This window comes from Chrysemys picta, chromosome 2 (assembly GCF_011386835.1).
Source record: "Chrysemys picta bellii isolate R12L10 chromosome 2, ASM1138683v2, whole genome shotgun sequence".
In the NCBI taxonomy this organism is placed as follows: Eukaryota; Metazoa; Chordata; order Testudines; family Emydidae; genus Chrysemys; species Chrysemys picta.
The window spans coordinates 174375136-174399231 of NC_088792.1; the positions used below are offsets into that span (position 1 = coordinate 174375136).

At 42.5% G+C, this 24096-nt stretch overlaps 1 protein-coding gene across 8 annotated transcripts in view; it reads left to right on the forward strand.

The window, feature by feature from the left end:
• FARS2 (phenylalanyl-tRNA synthetase 2, mitochondrial) overlaps positions 1 to 24096 on the forward strand; it is a 380087-nt gene that overhangs the window by 136819 nt on the left and 219172 nt on the right. Inside the window, exon 5 of one of the 8 annotated variants that reach the window (XM_065584916.1) lies at positions 18723 to 20375. The exons of the other annotated variants lie outside the window; for them this stretch is intronic. Within the exon in view, the coding sequence (XP_065440988.1) occupies positions 18723 to 18790 (68 nt within the window). The 3' untranslated portion in view covers positions 18791 to 20375. Of the gene's footprint in view, positions 1 to 18722; positions 20376 to 24096 lie in introns of those variants that run through there. 8 annotated transcript variants of the gene reach the window in all.

A 24096-nucleotide genomic window follows, 5' to 3' on the forward strand; every position in this document is an offset into this window, starting at 1 on the left:
TATTTCATGGCCTTGATTTTTGGAGGGGATGGGAACCTGCAGCTCCCCCGGAATAAACAGCAGTTGTCGTTTACTACGTATCAATGGCCCTTTGGAATACTACTCATGTATTTTGTGCAAATGGGGAAGGCTGCTGCCTCCAGGTGTTCCTGTTATGGTATATTTAGTATGTTTTGTTGCTGTAGGTTTTCTTACGCTATTTCTGGCCTGGTCTGCACCTAAAACTTAGGTCAACCTAGCTACATCGCTCAGGGATATGAAAAATTTACAACCTTGAGAGACGTAGTTAAGCCAACCTACGCCCCAGTGTAGACAGCGCTACCCCCTTTCAGAAAGGTGGATTACCTACAGTGATGGAAGAACCCCTTCTGTTGCTGCAGTAACTGTCTATGCTACAGCAGTGCAAGCTGCAGTGCTGCAGCTGGGCCACGGTTGTGTTTCTGATGTAGACATACATCTGTCTTTAGTAGACTCTAAATTCCTCTTTTTAAATATTCTTTGAAGTAGGGATTTAACCTGGGTTTCTCACATCCCAGGTGAGTGCCCTGACCACTAGTATGGAGTCAGTCTGTCTCTGGCCCAGTGAACATTTAATTATTTATACAAAGTGGGACAGCTCCAATAGGAGACACTGAGAGGGCATCATCCCAGAATAGTTAATACCTAGGAGCTTAGGGCGCCCATCTTGGATGTGGGAGACCCAGGTTCAAGTATTTTTGAAATCTTGAGTTTTTACGGGATGGGAAAACAGTTTCCCATCAGGTCGGTTGATGATGATGATGTACAGACCAAAAGAGTCCTGTTAATTTCAGCTCCATTCAGAGCAAAATGCATTGCGGGTGGGGAACAAAAAGGAAGGAATCAATGCTTGTCAAACAGAAAGAGACAAAGTTGTTGAGAAAAGAAGACGTATTTTGAGATTGCTCCGAGGATATTACAAATTGGAAAAAACAAGTAGGAACTGTGAAAAATTTTAAAGCTTGAAAGTGTATTAACTTCTCTGGTGAGATGTGCTGGGAGGCTAGAAGCTTGTTTTTAATTTGAGGAGTCTTTTTATTTACTTGTGATTCAAGATGCAGTAGGCTTTCAATCCCCTACTTCCCCCAGCTTGTTCAGAATTCACTTTGCAAATAGAAGTGCCTAGGCTTAGCACTAGTATGAAACACATACCAGCCACTGAAACACTATAAAGCTCCTCTTACTGTCTTTTGTTGTTTAGTTAAAGATTAAATGTACAGGACTTTACAGTAAACTTAATACAGACAAAACCAAAATGTTGTTTGTTTATTTATTATGAAATGTGGCTTGTAATTACTGCATATGACTTGACGTAGCCTACACACGCAATAGTTGCTACTGTCCCATTCACACAGATTTCAGAATATCCCCAAAGTGCCAACTTAACATTTATTTTTGATGGTGCCTTGTCTATTATTATGACTCCAACTCATAGATTCTCAGAATTTGCTATGGTGACAAGCCTCCTGCAAGACAAAGTTAAAAATCCTTAGTATATTGCCCTGACACTATGACCAGAAGGGAAGTACTTCTCATGGCTATTAGAAATCAAAATTGTGTCTCCTAGTTCCTTCATCTTGATTGCTGGGAGGACTGGAACTTCCTTTCCAAAGTCTCCACCCCATAGTGCACAGAGGGCTGCTTTTATGGTTCCATCTCTTCCCTCTACATAAAGGCTTGTCAGGACTCAATTTAAATTGATAGATGATGATAAACATTGATTTCAGCTGACACACTGAAATTGATGAAATGCATATCCATCCGTACAAGTTTGTGCGAATGCAGCCTCCCACTTGGGCCTATAGAAATTGGGTATCACTGGCCCTGCAGCAGCAGCACAGTACACCCTCTGCAGCCCTGCACACAGGAGAGAGGGAGTGGGTCTGTGACAGTGGAGCTGCAGAGGGCTCTCTGCACAGCTGCAGGGCCAGTGACACTGGATTCCTGCAGGTGGAGGGTGTGGGGAAGGCTATGGTCCTGGCAGGGCAGAGTAGAGACCCCTGGCCAGGGCTGCAAGGTGGAGGATGAGCCCTCAGCTGTAGGGGACAGAGCCATTCATCAGCAGAGTGGCTGCCTCCACAGTCGGGGGCTTGTCCTTCTCCTCCTTGCAGTCCCGGCCAGGAAGGTCTCTGCTCTGCCCCGCTAGGACTGTAGCCTGCCTTGCACCTGCAGCAATCCAGTGTCACTGGCTCCGCTGTCATAGTCCCACACTCACTCACTAGCCACGAAGTGCAGGGGCTGTCCCCAGGCAGGGACTGTTCAGCAGTGGGGTAGCCTTCCCCATGGGAGAGAGCTGAGCTTTCTCCTTTCAGCCCTGGCCAAAGGCCTGTGCTCTGGTGGCCTGAACCGCAGCCTCCCTTGCATCCTGTGTCCGGATATCTTGGGCCTCTCAGTAGCACAGGGATCCCCCTGCTGCTCCATTATCAGTGCCCTAATACTACCCCCATCCTTACTTCCCCCTTAATTTCCTGCAACTGTAAAAATAAAAATGGTTAAAAATTGGGAAAAAAATTGTGGGGAAAAAAAAATGGAATTTTACCAAGCCTATCTATAGGGTATCATGCTTCTCCAGCACCTTTGAACAGTGCTTTGTTTATCAGCCTGCCCATATGCAAGGGGAGAGATCTTCATCTTTTCCTGGGAAGTGAACACCATAGTTTTCATATGGTTTTTGTCATTGTGTGCCTCAAAACTTCACCGAGAGTACTTGCCTATAAATGAAGCTACATTATTTTCACAGTTATCACAGATTGCATGGAAAACATGAAATTGACTGCTCTATGAAAAACATGAATTTAAAATTTCCCACCAGTTGCTCACTTATTGTGAAAAATGCTAACTCATAATCGCCATGGGAGATATTCTAGAACTCAGCACAGTAGAATTGAATGGAATTTAAAAACCAAAAAATAAAACATTATTCATTTTTGGCTGGCTAGACCACAGCTGGGGAATATTTCAGTTAGTTTGCTTTGTGTGCCAGTTCAGAGGCTAAGTGCCGAAAGATCCTTTTCATGTTATGCTGCGCTGCTAACTGATAAGCACCAGAGCAGAAACAAGGGAGTTTGCATTCATACAGGATGCTGCAGCAGAATGAACTTAAGATGAACAAAACCTTTCCTACAGTAAAAATTTTAGAATGTGTGTTTAAGCTGCTTTTATTAATGCGTTTTTTTGAGCAATTTATATCCAAGTTTTCCTTAGATACACTGAAAATTGTGAAGTAAAGCTCCAAAATAGTAAACAATGAATAGAAACTATTTATTTATTTATTCCTAACAAAACACTTCTAGCCCCTTACAAAGCATTTTTGGTTGATGTGAGCCATTATTTATGAAATTTTATGTTGCCCAGTGAAATTTGCCTTTTTCTTCCATAAGAAATGGCACTTTTCCATGGGAAAAAATACAGCCTTACCTACAATTACTTCCCCCACTTCGTATTATTGCTTAAATGTGAAGTATTTGTTTGTGGGGCCACCAAAAGCTATCACTCAGAACTAAGTTGCATGTGCGCAGGGCTCTGTTATGGATATATTTTAAAGAGGCCCTGAGGATGCCACACATTGGATGATTTTTATGCAGTCTTTTATTTATTTTTTATGTATTTGGGCAGAAATATAGATGAGCTTTATAGGCTGATTAAAAGACAAGTTCCCTGCCCCAAAGCTGTTAGGCATTAGAAGTGAAGTAGTAATACTTCATCTTGAATGGTCCCTTAGAATATGTGCTAACTACTTATGCTAAAGCTAAACTATCTGTTTAGCTATGACACTCTTAGTACCTTTCCCAAAAGGGAAGAAGAGCTCTGTGTAGCTCAAAAGTTTGTCTCTCTCACCAACAGAAGTTGGTCCAATAAAATATATTCCCTCACCCATCTTGTCTCTCTAAGGGCAGGTCTTCACTACCCGCCGGATCGGCGGGCAGTGATCGATCTATTGGGGGTCGATTCATTGCTTCTAGTGTAGACGCGATAAAATCGATCCCCGATCACGCTCCCCGTCAACTCCGGAACTCCAGCTCGCGAGAGGTGGAAGCGGAGTCGATGGGGGAGTGGCAGTGGTCGACTCGCCACCGTCCTCACGGCCAGGTAAATCGCGTAGCTAAAGTTGCATATCTTAAGTTGACCTCCCCGCTAGTGTAGACCTGGGCTAATATACTGGGACCAAAACAGTTACAACAACACTGCATGGGTCTTGCAATGACAGTTCTCCTGCTTGTAATATCTTAATACAGTTTCTTGGCAGATAACTTGAGGATGTATCAAATTCAAATGATCTTGCCAAATTATTTAAGATTTTCAGTTCTGAACATTTAGTCTTGAGTGAAGAATTCCATTGTAGCTGTAATGCCCTATGGAATCTGGGATAAACTATTGTTTTCCCAAATACTCTCTTCTACTGAAGATGCTTCTGATACTCACTCATCTTTACAGAGCATCACAGAAATGTAGAGCTGGAAGTGACCCCAGGAGGTCATCAAGTCCAACCTCCTCCGCTGAGGCAGGACAAAGTAAACTTGGACCGTTTGACAGAAACCTCTCTTTGATTTCAGTCACCTTTAAATATAGAATATGTACTTAAAAACAGTCAAATTTGTGCAAGAGCAAAAGCTTTATTAGCTTCATTCACTGCCCACTTTCCTGGTCTTCTGGCTTTTATTTATTTATTTATTTTTGTCTTTTTTATATCAAAGAAAAGATTCCACAGTCTTTGTCTCTCTTTCCTGACAGCATAACTCTCAACCTGCTAGGTCTCCAGTGTCTGACATTGACCTTCAAAATGTGTTACAAAGAACCCAAATGACAGAGACAACAAAAATAGTACATTAAATTTGAAATTTCTGAAATAAAATAAGATTCATTGCTTTATCTTGTATAGGGTTGTTTTAGTGTCATACCTCACTTTCAAGGTTCAACTGCTTCTGATATTAAGAAAAACTATGCCAGATTTCTTCACCCAGGATTCTAAAGCTGACCTCAGCCTTATCCTAAAGCCTTATCCTTGACGGGATATGGGGGTTGTTCATTCTTCATACCTATTCAGACCTTGGTCTGTGTGTTGAGGTCAGTCAGGGTGCCCATTGTGATGGTGTTTGATTCCAAAATAAAAACCCTGAAGTGTAAAAGGGAGAGGAGAGATTGCAGTGTTATTGATTGTTTAAAAGAAAATTGTAATGCATATATTAGGAAGACTACTCTTTATAACCCCACTGAGGATATGGTGCCAAACTTTGCCTCCAGGTCTTTGGCCTGCCTATGTAACTAGTTTTGAAGTGATAAATAATGCTGAGGACAGGGCAGTCATACAGCGCTATCTGGGTTGCTTGGTAAACTGGGCCCATTTGAACAAAATGTGCTTAATACAGCCAAATGCAAAATTATGCCTCTAGGAACAAGAAATGTAGGTCATACCTATAAAATGGGGGACTGTATCCTGGAAAAAAGTGACTCTGAAAAGAATTTACAGGTTATAGTAAATCAGCAACTCAATGTGAGCTCCCTACGTGAAGATGTGGCAAAATGGTCTAATGTGGTCCAGACTTGTATAAGCAGGGGAGTAGTGAGTAGGAGTAGGGAGGTGTTTGCATTTCTGTGTATGGCATTGGTGAGACCATTTCTGGAATACTGCATACAGTTCTGGTATCCACAACTTAACAAGGATGTTGAAAAAGTGGAGAGGGTGCAGAAAAGAACCACAAAAATGATTGGAAGGCTAGAGTAAATCCCTTATAGTGAGAGATGTATAGAGTTCCATCTGTTTAGTTTATGAAAAAGAAGATTGAGGGGTGATTTGATTACAGTGCATAAGTACCTTCATGGGGAGAGAATACTGGGTACTAAAGGGCTTTTTAATCTTGTGGAAAAAGGTATAACCAGTGGTTGGAAGCTGAACCAAACAAATTCAAATTAGAAATAAGGTACGAATTTCTAACAATGAGAGTGATTAATCATTGGACAAACAACCAAGGGAAGTGGTGGATTCTCTATCTCTGGATGTCTTCAGATCAAGACTCGATACCTTTCTGGAAGATATCTTGTCGTCAAATTGAGTGAAATTTATAGGTCTGTGTAATACAGAAGGATATACAGCAGGTCAAACTTGATGATTTTATGGTCCCTTCTGGCTTAAATTCTATCAATATATCTAATCTATCTAAAACACAAAACCTGTTTCCATGATGTAGAGATTTATTTCAACTGTTTAGAAAATTCTTATTATTCCCAAGGCACAGAGTAAGGAATGTAGTTACATGTTCCCCTAAGGCTGAAGTTAGTGATGCAGAACGTTAGAAATTTACTGTAGTGCAAACAGAAAGAGCTAGATAGAAGGAAATTCAGTATCATAATTAGTATAAAATCTTGTTCTAGATTTTTTTTTAAATTTCATGTTGTGTGGGGTGTTTTTCCTAATAGTAAAACTGTGTATTTAAATATTATTTATATTAAAATTCATGTATAAAAGTCATATTAATATAAAGGTATGGTTACTATAATTAACACTCAACAATTAGAAAATAAGTATTGAAGCTTTTAAGCACAACGTAAGCTCTTTGGGGTCTTTTGGTTTTGTGTTTGTACAGCCCCTAGTACAATGGGATTCTGATCCATGATGAGGTCTCCTAGGCTCTACTGCAATACAAATAACAATGAATAATAATAGTAATAACTAGTAGGATGTATATTTTTGTAATTAAGACTTTTTGAAAAACAGTAGTTCTAGCTCTAGATGTAAACACTATCCGATATCTCACACCGAGTGCTTGTGAACCATGAGTAAGGCTGAAAGTCTGTCATGGAAATCAAGGATTTGGTGACTTTCTGGGACCTCTGTGACTTCCAGGGCTGCCCAAGCAGCGGCTGGTGCTGCTGTCCCCAGGAGCAGCCCCGGAGCAACCCCAGAGCAGCAGTCTTGGTGCAGCAGCAGTTCCGGGGACCACCCTGGGGACCATCGGAGCAGCTTTCCCTCTGGACCTCGGAGCAGTGGGCAGCTGGGGCCAGTCAGCCCCCGCCACCAGAGTAGGGGCCAGCCGTTGGTCCCCAAGACCCACCAAAGCAGCGGACGTGAATTTTTTTTTATTACCTGTGACCTGTCCATGATTTTTACTAAAAATCCCCATGAATAAATCTTAGCCTAAATCATAAGTGCTGCTGTACTGAAGCTGCTTGTGGGGAGAGTTGGCAAGGCTTGTTGCTGCACATGTATCTCCTGCATGTATCTCCAGTTCAGAAAGTATCATTGGCATAGCCGTCAGAGATGGCCATTTGCCTGTTTTTTGAGGTTGAGGATGAATGCCGTGGATATGAGGGGGACTTGGCAGAGAAAATGTCAGTTGGCTAAAATGGAAGGGAAGGGGATTGCTCCGACTTCAGTGACAGCATGAGGCCTTTGACAAGGGTATGGAGAAACTGTGCACAGTTTGCATTCGTTTGTATTCTAGGTTCAAACATTCCTGTGCAGTGCTGAGGTTCAAAGGAATGTGTATAACATCTTGCAGTTACAGTGAAAGCACTTTTGCTGGCAATTTATTGTTGTCAGTCCTTATATATTCAGTCCTAAGATTGTTGTGAGCGAAGACTAATGAGCATGATAAAGGGTCTTCCTCATAGACAGAGAAACCCAAAGAAAAGAGTTTGCAGTAACTAAACTAATTTCACTGAAGCAAACTCTTCCTCCGAGAGGTTTTAAGGCAGAAGCATATTTGCCACAAAGTATTGTTTGAGGTGGAAGTTAGATGCTAATCCTCAAAATGTCTGTTTTCCCTGTTTTAAAACACTGACAGCTTAGGTCCAGCATTGAATTCCCGTACTTCAAGTGTTATTGAGCCCAGTGCTGCCATCTTCTGCACAATACGAATTTTACCATGTGTAATCTCAGCTGTAGCGCTCTACACATCCGATCATTTTATTTATTTATGTTTGACACATGCTTTCTAAAGGAAAACGGCAGCTCCAGATTCTTAACCTTTCAGTTGTTTTAGGCTCTCGTTTTGACACCTCCAAACTCAGTATCATAAGCAGTGAATTAGTAGCTAATGGAAAAACCTTGTTAATTCTGCCTTGTAGGGACAGTTTTACTTGTTTAATTTATTATTATACTCTGAGTTAAATCTTAGAGATGTAGGATTTTGATTTATATATCAAGCAGTGGGAGGGCAGGGAGTTTGGGGGAATGGGAAATTTAATGTCTCATCCAGCTCTTTATTTTGGGTCTTGCCTGATAAATTGCTTTAAAATGTTTCAACAGATGGTGCATATGGCCTATCCAATATGCAAACTCAATGTGTTCTACCTTTCCTAACGTCCTTTGGAGCACTAACACTGCGGGAATCTTTAAATATTTAAATGTGTGTATGTATGTATGTATAATATAATAGAGAGGAGTACACATACACACATCCTTACAAAACCTTTAAGTCAGCGGTGCCCAAACTTTTTACCTTGCCCCCCACCCTTAGCCGACTGCCGCACCTCCCCCCTCCTGGAGCTGGAGCCGGGAGTGGGGCCACGGGGTTGGGGAGACACGGACAGGGGTAAGGAGGCCGAGGCTGGGGGCGGGACCAGGGGCAGAGCTGGGTGGGGCTCCCTCCCCGCCCCCAGCCGCACCCCCTTGAATGTTCCTCTGCAGTCCCCTCGGGGGGTGCGCCCCATAGTTTGGGGACCTCTGCTTTAAGGTGAAGTTAAGGTTACAATTGCATATCAATGATTTGAGCACGTAGACACATAAAACGCCTCCAGTGTTATGATGAATTAAGGTTGTACTTCTCAAACAAGGCATCCCGAGTAATGTAACTTTCCCTCTTGAGTCTCAGTTGCCCCCATCACAAATATTTTAGTGGAAAACAAAATCTCTTTTTATCCAGTGACTCTCTACCTAAGTTACTTCAATGGCCCGCACAATGATATCTGAGCGCTTGGCAATCTTTAATGTGTTTATCTTTACAACACGCTCTCTGGACGTCAGAAGGGTGCTAATCTTTTACATTAAGCAGACCAAGCTGTTTTGTAAGTTGACACAGTTGTTTGTCGCAGTGGCCAACAGGATGAAAGGTTGTCCAGTGTCTGCTCAGAGAATTTGGTCTTGGATCACTACCTGTAACCGCTACAGCTACAATCAGGCAAAGGTGCCTCCTCCAGCGATTGTGACCGTCCATTTAACTAGGGCGCAGGCCTCTTCAGTAGCTTTCCTAGCTCAAATGCTGATCCAGGATATCTGTAGGGCTGCCACCTAGACATCCGTCCACACGTTTATGTCTCATTACGCGCTTACCCAGCAGACCCAAGACGATGCTGGCTTTGGTAGAGCAGTGTTGCAAGCTGCATGACTGTGAACTCGGAGCCCACCTCCAGGGATACTGCTTGTGAGTCACCTAGAATGGAATCGACATGAGCAAGCACTCAAAGAAAAAAAACAGTTACCTACCTTTTGTGATTGTTTTTCATCGAGACATGTTGCGCATGTCCATTCCATTACCCGCCCTCCTGCCCTGCTGTCTGAGTTCTGGTAAGAATAGGGTGACCAGACAGCAAATGTGAAAAATCAGGACGGGGGTGGGGGGTAATAGGAGCCTATAGAAGAAAAAGACCCCAAAATTGGGACTGTCCCTATAAAATCGGGACATCTGGTCACCCTAGGTAAGAAGGAACTGAGAGATCATAGGGCCGGCGACACCAAATATACCGACGCGTTAGTATGGCACTCGAGAGAGCCACAGCCGGCCCTACGGATACTGTTTAGGCAAAAATCTCCGACAACTGTGTACATGCACGTGCACACAATTAGAATGGAATGGACATGAGCAACACATCTCGAAGACAACAGTTATGAAAGGTAGGTAACCATTTTTTCTTCTATTTCTGAGAATAAATACCATCCTAATTCAGAAACTGGGCTCTTCATGCATCAGTCTCATCTCCTTACTATTAGTGGCTGGGACTGTCACTGATATTATTGTAATTCAGAGTTTCCTCTTAAAAAAAATGTTAAGATGAATTTACTGAATTTTGTTTCAAAACATTGATTGATGCAAGATAGAATTGGGGACTGCAATACTAGAAAAGTTATTGGAATGTATTGAAATAAGGCTCCAATCAGGAATTCTTTTTTGATTGTAACAGTTGAAAAGTATTTAGCTAATGAATTATTCCAAAAGAACAAATAGATTTAGGGGAATCCTTTCCCTGTCTCATATTAGTTCAGACTTTGTTAGCACACACTTTTCACTAGAGACAGTCAAAGATAAACTCTGACTGAAATTTCTTTTACCTCAATTAAATGAATTCTTTTCACGATACTACTGTAAGGCTGATGGCACTAACTAGAATTTCCCAGTTATGCTAAGGCACATTATCCAAGCTCCGTTTTTTTAGAATCAAGGCCAGGATAACAATTCCTCACTTTCATGAGCACTAATTGGGAGAGTTCCAAAGATTTTATTCTGTACATATTTGCACTTGCTATCCATGTTAACAAAAAGAGCTTTGGAGGGGAGATAAAATCTCATGTTTCAAGGCAAAAGCACATTCCTACTAGATTAGGATGAAACCTTAATTGGGGGGGGGGGGGCATAATATCTCATCTCTGCCTACAGTGAGGTTTCCTGCACCTGTCAGCGGTAGGATACTGGATTAGATGGAACATGGAGCTGAGCCATTATGGCAATTCATGTGTTCCTATGTACTGTTTATGTGTATAAAAATGCATATGCTGTGTCTGATCCAAAATGACACATTAAGAGTACAGTTTACCCATCTAAAGATGTGTTAGCTGTAAAAACAGCTATATAAAATATGAGTGGAGTTAATCTAGGGCTGGGCTCCTGCCAGTTGATTATTCAGAATTCTGCTTCTCAACATTTCACCAGAACTAGGCAAAATCAGCATCTCACTTCTGTTTTGGAGTCATAGTGACTTCTGGTAGCATCATGCTTTGAATTAAAAATAGGTAGATGTGGGTGCAGCTGGTAGTTAGAAATGGAAAAATGCAGGTTATGTATTCTTAGAAAACTTAAGTGTAGAAAAGAGTAAAAGCATTATTTGGTGTTGGGGCAAAGCTTTGAGGACTGGGCAAGATTTTTTTTTTAAATCACAGTATCAGTAGAAAATTGATATAATACAGATTAAAAAATCTAGCGGTTTGGCAGGCATATAATGAGGGTTAAAGACTAATGCAATTAGAAAAAAGTTAGATCCCTTTTCCGACTACTTTGTTTGTACATTGTCTTATTAGACTGTAAGCTCATTGGAGCAATGACCTGTTTTGCTGTCAAGCTCCTACCACACTTTTGGCTGTTACATAAATAATAATATTAAGAAGCGTGATGTGTGGTCACCAAACTAAATTTTGATCTTTTCATGTGCTATAGTTTCAGAAGGTGTGAACTTACAGATATGCTAGTATGGTGGCCTCTTTAAGCACTGGAGCCTATGTTTGTTGCACCTGTTATTTGTCCTTAAGGTAAATGTATTAGAGAAACACTGTCTCTGGATACCTCAAAAGACAGAGAGCCATGGTTGTGTGTGTGATTTTGTTTAGACATCTTCTGTTAAGGATTAACCCCGTTTTACAGATGGTGAAACTGAGGAACAGAGCAGTGACATGGCTTCCCCAGTCACCCAGCAGGACAATGGCAGACCACAAATAGAAACCCAGTCTCTTGAGTCCCAGTCCATTGCTCTGTCCGCTGGGTCACACTGCCTTCCCTCCTGTCGGTCTGACTCTCAGTAGTCATATAACACTGGTATCGATGGAATAGCTGTTACACTGGCACTTTCTGTTTGGAATTCAACATTCACTCCCACTTGCAATGGGCATTTCTTCTCATCTAGATTTCTATCATATTGTTGCTTTCTAATTACTTCAAGGGGTAAATTTTCTTTGGCTCAAGAAGCTTGTTAGATGTTGGTGTTAAGGTTTTAGTCCTTCTACCCAAAAGTGTCTGAGTTAGTGGAAAAACAAAGCATTGTGTTGCACTATTCAATGTTAAGTGTATATTCCTTGAAACCATGAGGGTGTTTAAAAAAACAAATTCTTTGCCTTTGTACAGACTTTTCTGCTAACTCAGTAGTTGCTGCCTGGCATGGGCTTAGTTTTGTGTACTGCGTGAACTGATATATGAAAGAGGATTGCCAAAATGAGCCATTATCTGTTATTAATTCATTTGGAATTGCATGGTGAGCAAACTCCTTTTTACAGTGTTACACTACAATTAATATGAATAATACGAATAATATCAGCAGCTAAACTAGGTTTGAGAAAAATGTTATCAGTCCTCATGCTTCAGGACAGTCACTTACTGCCTGAGATGATGATGAAGAAACTTCACGTATAGCCATGTTATCGCACAATTATGGTTTATGGAGTTTACAACTTCCTCTGGTAGTGGTCTCTGTAGCTAACAAAATATCAGAGTAGATGGACCATTGATCAGATCCACTATGGCAATTCATATGTTCTTTAAAATGATCAGCTCTTCACCTCAATACTCATGGGGCTGATTATTTCCCATACTCCAGTGACTGCCTTCTAAATGTTTGATCTTGTATTTCTTTTATTCTAGCTGCCCAATGATCTGCAGTTTCATAGTGTATCTGCAATCTTTTTTCATGTCCTAGCAATTAGTATGGTAGTTCTACACATGCAGTATTTACTGGGAAGTTATAGTTATTTCCTGCATTGAATGGTGATTAGAACTTGGGAAAGGCTGGCTTGCTTGATTGTAGGAATTGCTTTTGGTTGGTTGTGGTTTGTTTCCATGCAGTAGTTGCACAATTAACATTTATAACTCCATTGAACTGTTAACGTAGATCTGCATTAAAACTGTAGAACAGGATTTCCTTAAAAAAACAAACCAAACCCACAACTGGCTACGCAGATGGTGTCGGAGAGAAGGCTTTGGATTCTTTGACCATGGGATGGTGTTCCAAGAAGGAGGAGTGCTAAGCAGAGACGGGCTCCACCTAACGAAGAGAGGGAAGAGCATCTTCGCCAGCAGGCTGGCTAACCTAGTGAGGAGGGCTTTAAACTAGGTTCACCGGGGGAAGGAGACCAAAGCCCTGAGGTAAGTGGGGAAATGGCATCCTGGGAGGAAGCACAAGCAGGAGAGCACAAGCAGGAGAGCACAAGAGGGGAGGACTCCTGTCTCATACTGAGAAAGAGGGACGATCGATGAGTTATCTTAAGTGCCTATACACAAATGCAAGAAGCCTGGGAAACAAGCAGGGAGAACTGGAAGTCCTGGCACAGTCAGGGAACTATGATGCGATTGGAATAACAGAGACTTGGTGGGATAACTCACATGACTGGAGTACTATCATGGATGGATATAAACTGTTCAGGAAGGACAGGGAGGGCAGAAAAGTTGGGGGAGTTGTGTTGTATGTAAGAGAGGAGTATGAGTGCTCAGAGCTCCGGTATGAAACTGCAGAAAAACCTGAGAGTCTCTGGATAAAGTTGAGAAGTGTGAGCAACAAGGGTGATGTCGTGGTCGGAGTCTGCTATAGACCACCAGACCAGGGGAATGAGGTGGACGAGGCTTTCTTCTGGCAACTAGCAGAAGTTGCTAGATCGCAGGCCCTGGTTCTCATGGGAGACTTTAATCACCCTGATATCTGCTGGGAGAGCAATACAGCGGTGCACAGACAATCCAGGAAGTTTTTGGAAAGTGTAGGGGACAATTTCCTGGTGCAAGTGCTGGAGGAACCAACTAGGGGCAGAGCTTTTCTTGACCTGCTGCTCACAAACAGGGAAGAATTAGTAGGGGAAGCAAAAGTGGATGGGAACCTGGGAGGCAGTGACCATGAGATGGTCGAGTTCAGGATCCTGACACAAGGAAGAAAGGAGAGCAGCAGAATACGGACCCTGGACTTCAGAAAAGCAGACTTTGACTCCCTCAGGGAACAGATGGGCAGGATCCCCTGGGAGAATAACATGAAGGGCAAAGGGGTCCAGGAGACCTGGCTGTATTTTAAAGAATCCTTATTGCGGTTGCAGGAACAAACCATCCCGATGTGTAGAAAGAATAGTAAATATGGCAGGCGACCAGCTTGGCTAAACAGTGAAATTCTTGCTGATCTTAAACGCAAAAAAGAAGCTTACAAGAAGTGGAAGATTGGACAAATGACCAGGGAGGAGTATAAAAATATTGCTCAGGCATGCAAGAGTGAAATCAGGAAGGCCAAATCACACTTGGAGTTGCAGCTAGCAAGAGATGTTAAGAGTAACAAGAAGGGTTTCTTCAGGTATGTTAGCAACAAGAAGAAAGTCAAGGAAAGTGTGGGCCCCTTACTGAATGAGGAAGGCAACCTAGTGACCGAGGATGTGGAAAAAGCTAATGTACTCAATGCTTTTTTTGCCTCTGTCTTCACGAACAAGGTCAGCTCTCAGACTGCTGCACTGGGCAGCACAATACGGGGAGAAGGTGACCAGCCCTCTGTGGAGAAAGAAGTGGTTCGGGACTATTTAGAAAAACTGGACGTGCACAAGTCCATGGAGTCAGATCCGCTGCATCCGAGGGTGCTAAAGGAGTTGGCGGATGAGACTGCAGAGCCATTAGCCATTATTTTTGAAAACTCCTGCCGATCGGTGGAGGTCCCAGATGACTGGAAAAAGGCTAATATAGTGCCCATCTTTAAAAACGGGAAGAAGGAGGATCCGGGGAACTATAGGCCAGTCAGCCTCACCTCAGTCCCTGGAAAAATCATGGAGCAGGTCCTCAAGGAATCAATTATGAAACATTTAGAGGAGAGGAAAGTGATCAGGAACAGTCAGCATGGATTCACCAAGGGGAAGTCGTGCCTGACTAACCTAATTGCCTTCTATGATGAGATAACTGGCTTGTGGATGAGGGGAAAGCAGTGGATGTGTGATTCCTTGACTTTAGCAAAGCTTTTGATACGGTCTCCCACAGTATTCTTGCCGCCAAGTTAAGGAAGTATGGTCTGGATGAGTGGACTGTAAGGTGGATAGAAAGCTGGCTAGATCGTCGGGCTCAACGGGTAGTGATCAATGGCTCCATGTCCAGTTGGCAGCCGGTTTCAAGCAGAGTTCCCCAAGGGTCGGTCCTGGGGCCGGTTTTGTTTAATATCTTTATTAATGATCTGGAGGATGGTGTGGACTGCACTCTCAGCAAGTTTGCAGATGACACTAAACTAGGAGGCGTGGTAGATACACTAGAGGGTAGGGATCAGATACAGAGGGACCTAGACAAATTAGAGGATTGGGCCAAAAAAAACCTGATGAGGTTCAACAAGGACAAGTGCAGAGTCCTGCACTTAGGACGGAAGAATCCCATGCACTGCTACAGACTAGGGACCGAATGGCTAGGTAGCAGTTCTGCAGAAAAGGACCTAGGGGTCACAGTGGATGAGAAGCTGGATATGAGTCAACAGTGTGCTCTTGTTGCCAAGAAGGCTAATGGCATTTTGGGCTGTATAAGTAGGGGCATTGCCAGCAGATCGAGGAATGTGATCGTTCCCCTTAGTCGACATTGGTGAGGCCTCATCTGGAATACTGTGTCCAGTTTTGGGCCCCACACTACAAGAAGGATGTGGAAAAATTGGAAAGAGTCCAGCGGAGGGCAACAAAAATGATTAGGGTTCTGGAGCACATGACTTATGAGGAGAGGCTGAGGGAGCTGGGATTGTTTAGTCTCCAGAAGAGAAGAATGAGGGGGGATTTGATAGCAGCCTTCAACTACCTGAAGGGGGGTTCCAAAGAGGATGGAGCTCGGCTGTTCTCAACGGTGGCAGATGACAGAACAAGGAGCAATGGTCTCAAGTTGCAGTGGGGGAGGTCCAGGTTGGATATTAGGAAACACTATTTCACTAGGAGGGTGGTGAAGCACTGGAATGTGTTACCTAGGGAGGTGGTGGAGTCTCCTTCCTTGGAGGTTTTTAAGGCCTGGCTTGGCAAAGTCCTGGCTGGGATGATTTAGTTGGGAATGGGTCCTGCTTTGAGCAGGGGGTTGGACTAGATGACCTCCTGAGGTCCCTTCCAACCCTGACATTTTATGATTCTATGAACTGTTTGTCATTCAATAGCCATTTTTTACTATGTTCTTCACTTTACCTATTGCAAAATTGGGATAATAATTTATCTACTTGACATATCGTTGTAAGGCTTAATTAATATTTGCAAAATGCGCTTAGAGTCTCAGATGGAAGCCATCTATAAGTATTCGAATGATCTAGCTAGTGTGTACGTTTCCTGCTGCTCTCGACTGAGAGAATCAAAACTGTTTGCATCATAGGCCCTGTATCAGCGAGCTAATGGAGATTCTTCTTTAGCAAAAGGGGTAGGAGACTGCTTTTAGAGTAGGAGGATCTGAGTTGTTGTAGTCATTATTTCTGTTGCCACACTGCTTTTGGAACCCACACAGGGATTAGGGTCTTATTGTTCTTGACACTGTACCAACAAATAGTCCCTAAATCTCACGATCTAAGATTTAGCTAATACATAACCAGTGAAGAAGGTGACAAATGTGTGGGAGGTCGATGGGTGAACAAGGTGACAGTAGTACAGGTTAGCAGTCATGGTGGTATCAACTGTCAGAGTTGGTCTAGCCAGAGCTCTGTTCCTGATCTTGTTGTAACCAGGATGTGCAGCACCGTGACATGTGGAATCTTAGGGGGCCATGTATTGGAACTATTATTTTATTATTGCAGTTTGTATTATTACTCTTTTCAGTTTCTTGTTGACTGGCATCATTTAAAGAGAAACACATCCACAAGGATCAGGCTGCAGGATTCAGTTTTAGTTGAACTGATAAAAATTTGAGACCATCTTCTGCCACACTGAACCATTTTGAGAGAAACCCAATTTTTTTAACAGTTCAAAAATCCATTTATAGTTGTTTCTTAGAAACACTAGAGGGTTTTGATATATTTTCAGTAGTGCTCCATAATGTTTTTGCATAGCAGTGTCAGTGCTTAGCTGGGTGGCTCTGTTCCTTTGCTACACAGATCTTTATTCTGCTTAACACCCCTCTCTTTGCACCAGCTGTGACTTGTAGTCATCAAGGTAACGAGATGGCAATTTTATTGCTGCTGCAAATCTTTCTGCACCAGAGACTTAGGGGCACCTACAGTACAGCAGCCGCAAAGCCAGCAACACCAGTTGTGAAGGCTCTGTGGGAACAAAGTGAGACTAATCCCTATTTCCATCCCCTTTAGTGCTAACTGCTCCAAGCAGAGAAAACCCCCTCTCTCCTCCCTAGCATGTCAAAATCCGGCAGCGAGCTGCTAATTGCCTTTACAGTGATTCACATGCCATCTGCCAGTGTCAGGATTTTTTTTTGTCATGTTTGGTAGGCTTTAGAAGGCAGATCCCCTAACTTGTGCAGGTCCTGTGTCCATGACACTGACGCAGTACAGCACAGTAATAACAATGATTCTACCACATGCAGAAATTAATCAAGAAACAGTTTACATGTTGTTGCCCTTTTTTTTCCCACTGAGAGAAGAACGTGCAAAAGTTGCTTCAGTTGTATTCCATAAATCCTCTCCCTCCCATCCCCCCCAAGCAAAACAAACTTTTGATTGTGAGAGAGAGAGCTGTTGAAAAATAATAAAAGTTTGAAGGACTATTTTGTAAATGTAAACCATGGCTCATAATGACTTGTACAGAAGATTGTCCTGCACGATGTCTTAGAGCAGTGGTTTTCAAACTTTTTTTCTGGTGACCCAGTTGAAGAAAATTGTTGATGCTCGCGACCCAATGGAGCTGGGAATGAGGGGTTTTGGGTGTGGGAGGGGCTCAGGGTTGGGGTGCGGGGTGGGGCTGGGAATGAGGGGTTCAGGGTGTTGGAGGGGCTCTGGGTTGGGGCAGGGGTGCGGGATTGGCGTAGGGGCTTACCTCAGGCAGCTCCCGGTCAGCAGCACAGCGGGGGTGCTAAGGCAGGCTTCCTGCCTGTCCTGACACCATGACCGCACTGTGCCTTGGAAGTGGCCAGCAGCATGTCCGGCTCCTAGGCGAATGTGCGCAAGCGGCTCCGCGCGGCTCTCGCCCACAAGCACCGCCCTCCCAGTGGCCGGTTCCCGGAGCCGGTGCTTGGGGCAGGAGCAGCGCATGGAGCCCCATGGGCCCCCCCCAGCCTAGGAGCTGGACCTGCTGCTGGCCACTTCTGGGGCGCAGCGCAGTGTCAGAACAGGTAGGGACTAGCCTGCCTTAGATGGACAACACTGCCGACGGGGCTTTTAATGGCCCAGTCGGCAGTGCTGACCAGAGCCGCCGTGACCCAGTGCCTTACATTGCGCGACTCAGTACTGGGTCACAACCCGCAGTTTGAAAACCCCTGGCTTAGAGGAGGCTCTGGGAATGTCAGAAGCACTGCATGCTCACAGCTATGCTAGAGGAAAATAAAGCATTGGCCTTGTCATAACTTATCTAATAGTTACATCAGAGAGCTGGTGCCATGACTGTCACAAACAGGCCATAAGAATAGGATTTTTTTTCATTCCCGTATGATGAGAACCAGAAACTAAATAAAAGTTTTTTGAGGCTGGTGGCCCAGGAAGTGAGTGGGCTCTACTTTTATTTAATCTCTTCTTCCTTTGCCATGAACTCTTGTTTGTTCATTTACTTTCTTTGGGGATCTTTCCACTATTATTATTATTATTTATTTGCTATCAATAACTAATATTTTATATGCATTTCTAAAGCCTTTGGGTGCTCTTTAGACCTCTGTTTTAAAATGGTCTTTTCCTAGGACTGATGGTGCAGTGTCTGGATCTGGTGCCTCCTGACTTCCACATTCCTGGGCGTGACTTCTTCTGAAGGACCTGCTGCATGCGTCCTATAAATAGGCCTACGTAACAGTTAATACATTAACGTACAGCGGGGAAAGGGAGGAACATGACCCCACTGAGTGCATCCAGAGGGTGCAAACTGGGTACCGAATGTGACATTTTCTATGAGCACAGATAGGCTCCAGTGGAGGGCGCCACACACCTCATTTAACATAAACTGGCCCGCGTGCCGGTGAATAAATTCATTTATAAAGAGAAGTCACAGAGGTGACTGAAATGTGGGCCTCCTGTTCCCCAGGCAAGCACTCTGCCAGCTGAGCTAAAGGAGCAGGTCATGTAGCTTGGATTGGCAGAGATGCTTTTATGTATTTCCCACAATTCCTTCCAGACTATTATGGAACTAATCCCTTCTGCTACTGCACGGTCCTGGGTGCTGTTTTTCTTTTGCTTTTGAGCAACAAAGAACCTCTAGGGATTTTTTGTTTGTTTGTTTTATTTCCTAGAATCTCAGAAAGAAAATTGTTTTTATGTGATCTGGTTCACTTATATTATGAGGTGATTAGAGCAGGGCTTCAATCAGCGGGAGGACTCCCTAAGGCAAGGTCTTGTCCCACCAGTGCCTGTAGCGTGCCCTGTCTGACACTGGGGCGACTGGAGAATTGAGCTGAGAGAGGCTGCAGTATGGTGCAGCAGATGAGCACCGGCAGTTGCCATGGAAATCTCTAATACAGCTGAAATGCAAAGAAAGGGCACTTGCTGAAGCACACAGGCTCAACATAAAATGAATGAAGGACAAGCAGAATGTAGAGCAGGCCTTCAGCTAGTGTCCCAGATGGGGTTTTAATTTCCTTCTCTTTCCCCCACCAAGCATCCCCACCAGATCGTGCCTTAAAGAAAATAAAAACAAACTACTGAGCTATCAATATACAGTCTAAGTACATCCCTCCTATCTCCATCCAAAGGAAACCGACATATATTAATGAGGGTATAATAGGTGTAGGGGGGGAGTGTGGTGGCCTTTAAGAAGGAGTGTATGCCTCTTGCCACTGGGCTTTGGTGAGTGTCATGGGATTTGTCTGCAGCATATGCGCTGCTGTTAATGATTGAAAAATTACCACAGCAATTAGTCATGGATCGCTGAAGGCAAGGCCCCCAAACACTGTGGACAATGTGATTAAATCCATGTATGTGACAATTAACTCTCTTGCAGGTTTATCTACCAAGGAGGTGGGTTTTGGAATGGGAGGGGGGTGGGCAAAAAGTGACAGGAAAGAATAATGCTGCAGAATGGATCCGATACAGCTGGCACTATCCATTTTAATCTGACACTGAATTAATCACACTCAGATTAATCCTGTTCTTATTGTACCATTTCTGTTGCCCATTTGTTTATAGTCTCTTTCATTTATGAACAGTGCAGAGGCATGACTGATTTAATTCCTGCCCGTTCCATGTTTTTAAATTTAAAAATCAAATCCTTTAGTTACGCCTTGTTTTAGGTGGTCCAAGGTGCAATTATCTCATAAAGACTAAGAAGACTCCAGATGTACCATGTCGTGAATCCCCTTATGTATTACAGCTGAGTAAGTCTCAATAAATATTTGTTTGGCCAATATTCTGCCTGAATAGAGAAAGATTCCACTTATGTTTGTCTATACACACACACACGTGTGTGTGTGTGTGTATAGTGTGTATATACACCATATATAAAAAACATATAATCTATGTAACATATACTATGTTGCTTGTGTATATGTGTACACATACACTACAGTATGTTTGTTCTTGGGTTTCATATTTCATATTTGCTGACAAAAGCTGCCTTTAAATAATGCTTAGAGATTGTGACACTAAATGGAATAAACTAGGAACTTCAAAAGCCCAGGACTCACACTCTGTCCATAGCTCATGCTGGTGTCAAGAATGGAAATGGAAAGTACAAGTGGTTTGATTTAAGGAAAAGGTGGCTTTCAAATTGGGGATTGGGAGTATTTTTTTAAGAGCAAGAAACATAAATGTTCATGAAAGGAGAAAGTATTCAGTTTACCCAGTTGACAGAAATTGCTCTGCAGATGCACATTTCAGGTCACACATTTTTACAATCTAGGGCCTGATCCTCAGCTTGTGTAAATTGGCATAGGTTCATTGAACACTATACTTTTATGCGAGTTGAGAATCTGGCTCATATTATTTACTACTACATGGATGAATAATTAAAAAAAATACTTAGACTGTACTGTATGGCTTCTTGGTACAGTACATTTAAAAATAGTTTGATCACAATGGTTCTGATTGGCCCCCTATGAAGGCTCCCATATTGATAAGGTGGCATCTCCAATAAATTAGATTTGACCAACTTCACCCATTGTAGTCAAATTGTAATCAAACTTCATCTCATCTTCTGTCCATACAGTGTCATCCCATCTTCATGATTCATTGTGATGTTATTACTTGCTACTTTTAAAGGAAGGACTTTTAACCTTTAGTTTTCCAAATGAACCCCTCTTCAAGTTGACTCGCCTGAATTTGTATATAGGCTCATTATAAAAGGAGATTTGATTTTTTTTTACATGATGCCATTATGGTTTATCATATACTTGTAACAATTATAACTCATTAGCACTGAAACTGTCAGTCTAGACGTCATGCATGTCCTTGCATTTAAAGTCCTAATGATAAGATTGGACACAGTTAACTGTAGTCCTAAACATAATTGTTTAAAGATACAATGCTGTTTCCATTTAAGTCACTGATTTCAGTGATGAAGGTTCAGGCCTCAATTCAGAAACTTTCCACACCACAATAAACGTCAGCCCTACATTGTGTGCCAATAACTTGAAAACACAAAAACAAGCATACTGATTACAATTTTTTGCAACATTTTAAAACCATTGTTTTTGCACTTTTAGAATTTAAAAGCTGCCAGAGACGACAAAATTCATTCCCCAGTTGAGCCCTGAAGTATGAAGAAGTTAGAGCTGGGAAAGTCCTATTAGATCAGTAAAGCCCTGCAAATCTTCGGATATTCACTTTATATCCGCCGATATCCATGGATGTTGATATCCGTGGACCATTTTTGCAGATTGCAGATGGATGCGGATCAACGTTTTTTATCTAAAGCACTGCAACTCCATGGATAGCCTCTTTATACCCACAGATCATTTTTGTGGATTGTAGATTGGATGTGGATACAAATTTTGTATCTGCACAAGGCTCTCCTGATCAGTGAGTCTGTCCATCTGCAGGGATAGGATATTGTCTCTGGGTAGAAGACATGTTCAGTATCAAGTTCATACTCCAAGATGGTCCCAAATCAAAACCTAGGAACCAAACACTCCTGACTTTTATGGAAGTTTGTGTCAGATTTTAAGTTAAGACTTTGCACCTCAATCTCATCTCCATTGATACTACCTGTGATCTTAGCCAAAAAAGATGTCGTTTAGTCAGAAATATATATTTTTTAAAAGTCAAAAAATAATATTTATTGTAGTGTAAAAGCTGTTGTTGCCTGAAGTAAAGAAGCAGAAATGTAGCTCTTTTTTATTATTTCTCAGTCATTTCATGTTGTATATGATCTTGGTTTGGTTTTGGTTTTTAACATTTTTTTACTGAAAATTTTCAGGACAACAGTGAACATCATAAGTACGTTGGTCAGGGAGAGCTGAAGGCTGGAACCCCATACGCAGACACTGTGCGATAAGACAGATGGCACAAGTGTAATATAAGACGATAGGCCCGATTTGACAATTATTTGGCACACAAAGTACCCATGGAAGCCCTAGAGAGTTGTTGTTGGTATCGTGACGAGGATCAATCATAGGATCTGGCCCTATAGACAATGAGTTCAAATAAATATTACATTTAGTGCAGATCCATAAGAGAGGATTGCCAACTATCCTGAGGAGTGAGAATAATAATGTCCATTCAACCAACGTAAAAAAAACTGGCTGTACATATGAGTTTCAGTGGTATGAAATACTAACAGTGAGAAATTAGTTAAATGTTTTTTTTCTTTTGTTTTGTTTCTTTTTATTATTAATAATAACATTATTATTTTTATTTTTCAACATTATCGGCTGCTTGTTGTTAGATTAGCTGTTATGGAACAATAGAATAGCCTGGATTTTTTGTGTGCCTTGTTTTGTTTTTCACAAATGCTAAATTCAGTAAGTCAACCCAGATCGATGTAGGAAGTGAAAATATTTTCAATCACAGACAGAAGAGAATTCATTAAGATGCATCACCTTTCAGAGTGAACCTTCCAGTCCAGACAGCTGTTTGTTCCAGTGCAGGGGAAAAAAACGAAGCCAACAAAAACTTATGAAAATTGTTACATGGCATCACCTTGCCTTTGCTCACACCACCTCCTCCCCTCTTGACTGAACTGAGGTTTTCTTATCTATTCCTTGGCATTTGACAGCAAAATGCTGCACATGTCCTGAACCTGAACATTAAATACACTCCAAAGGATCATATGAAAGCAACAAAAAGAATATTTAAACACTAGTGGGGAAAAATACCATGCTATTGATAACACAATATTAACATTAATTTGATGCAACATATACACAGGAATGCAAAGGGCCTGTTTGTGACATTAAGTACCTGCCTGGATGGGAGACCGCATGAACTGCACTACCCTGTGGAGAGCTCTGTGCGGCTTTGTATGTTGACAAATATTGCTTGCCAGAGATTTCTCTGCTTCCCAAGAGTGCAGCCTTGGGAGGGGGCAGCATGCTGTTCTCTCAGTAACCAGCTACCTCCACTTACTAGTGCAGGTTTGGGTGAGGCCATGCAGCTGACCCAGGGGGCAATGGCAGGCAGCAGCCCCTATGCTCAGGAGAGAGTATGGAGTGTATTTTTACTTGGCTCCTGACACCCTTTCCCATACTCTCTCCTGTGAATCCACACAATTGCCAAGCATAGACTCGCCCTAAATGTGGCCCAGGAAGCAGAAATGGTTTGCTGAGCAGTTGTTGAATTTGTTCGGGATTTTTTGTGTGCCCCCTTGTGGAGTTGGGTCTTTTGCAGAAGGTGCTGTGTCACTTTGAAAAACAGGAATCTCCCAGTCCAAGAGCAGGTTTTGCACTGCAGAGCAGAGACACTAAGACTAGGATGGCAGTCTCGCTGCCTCCAACAAAGGGCAGTACAAACAATTCAACAGTTTAAATTAATGGACTTCTTTATTTAAAGAACTGTTTCCAAGAGTTTGGATCTCATTCCCAAAAGGATACATAATTTGCAGGGGTTTATGGATACATCTGAAGGATTTGTAGACTGATTTGGAAATAGAGCTCATCCACCATTTTAGAAGCAACAGTGTTAGGGTTACCA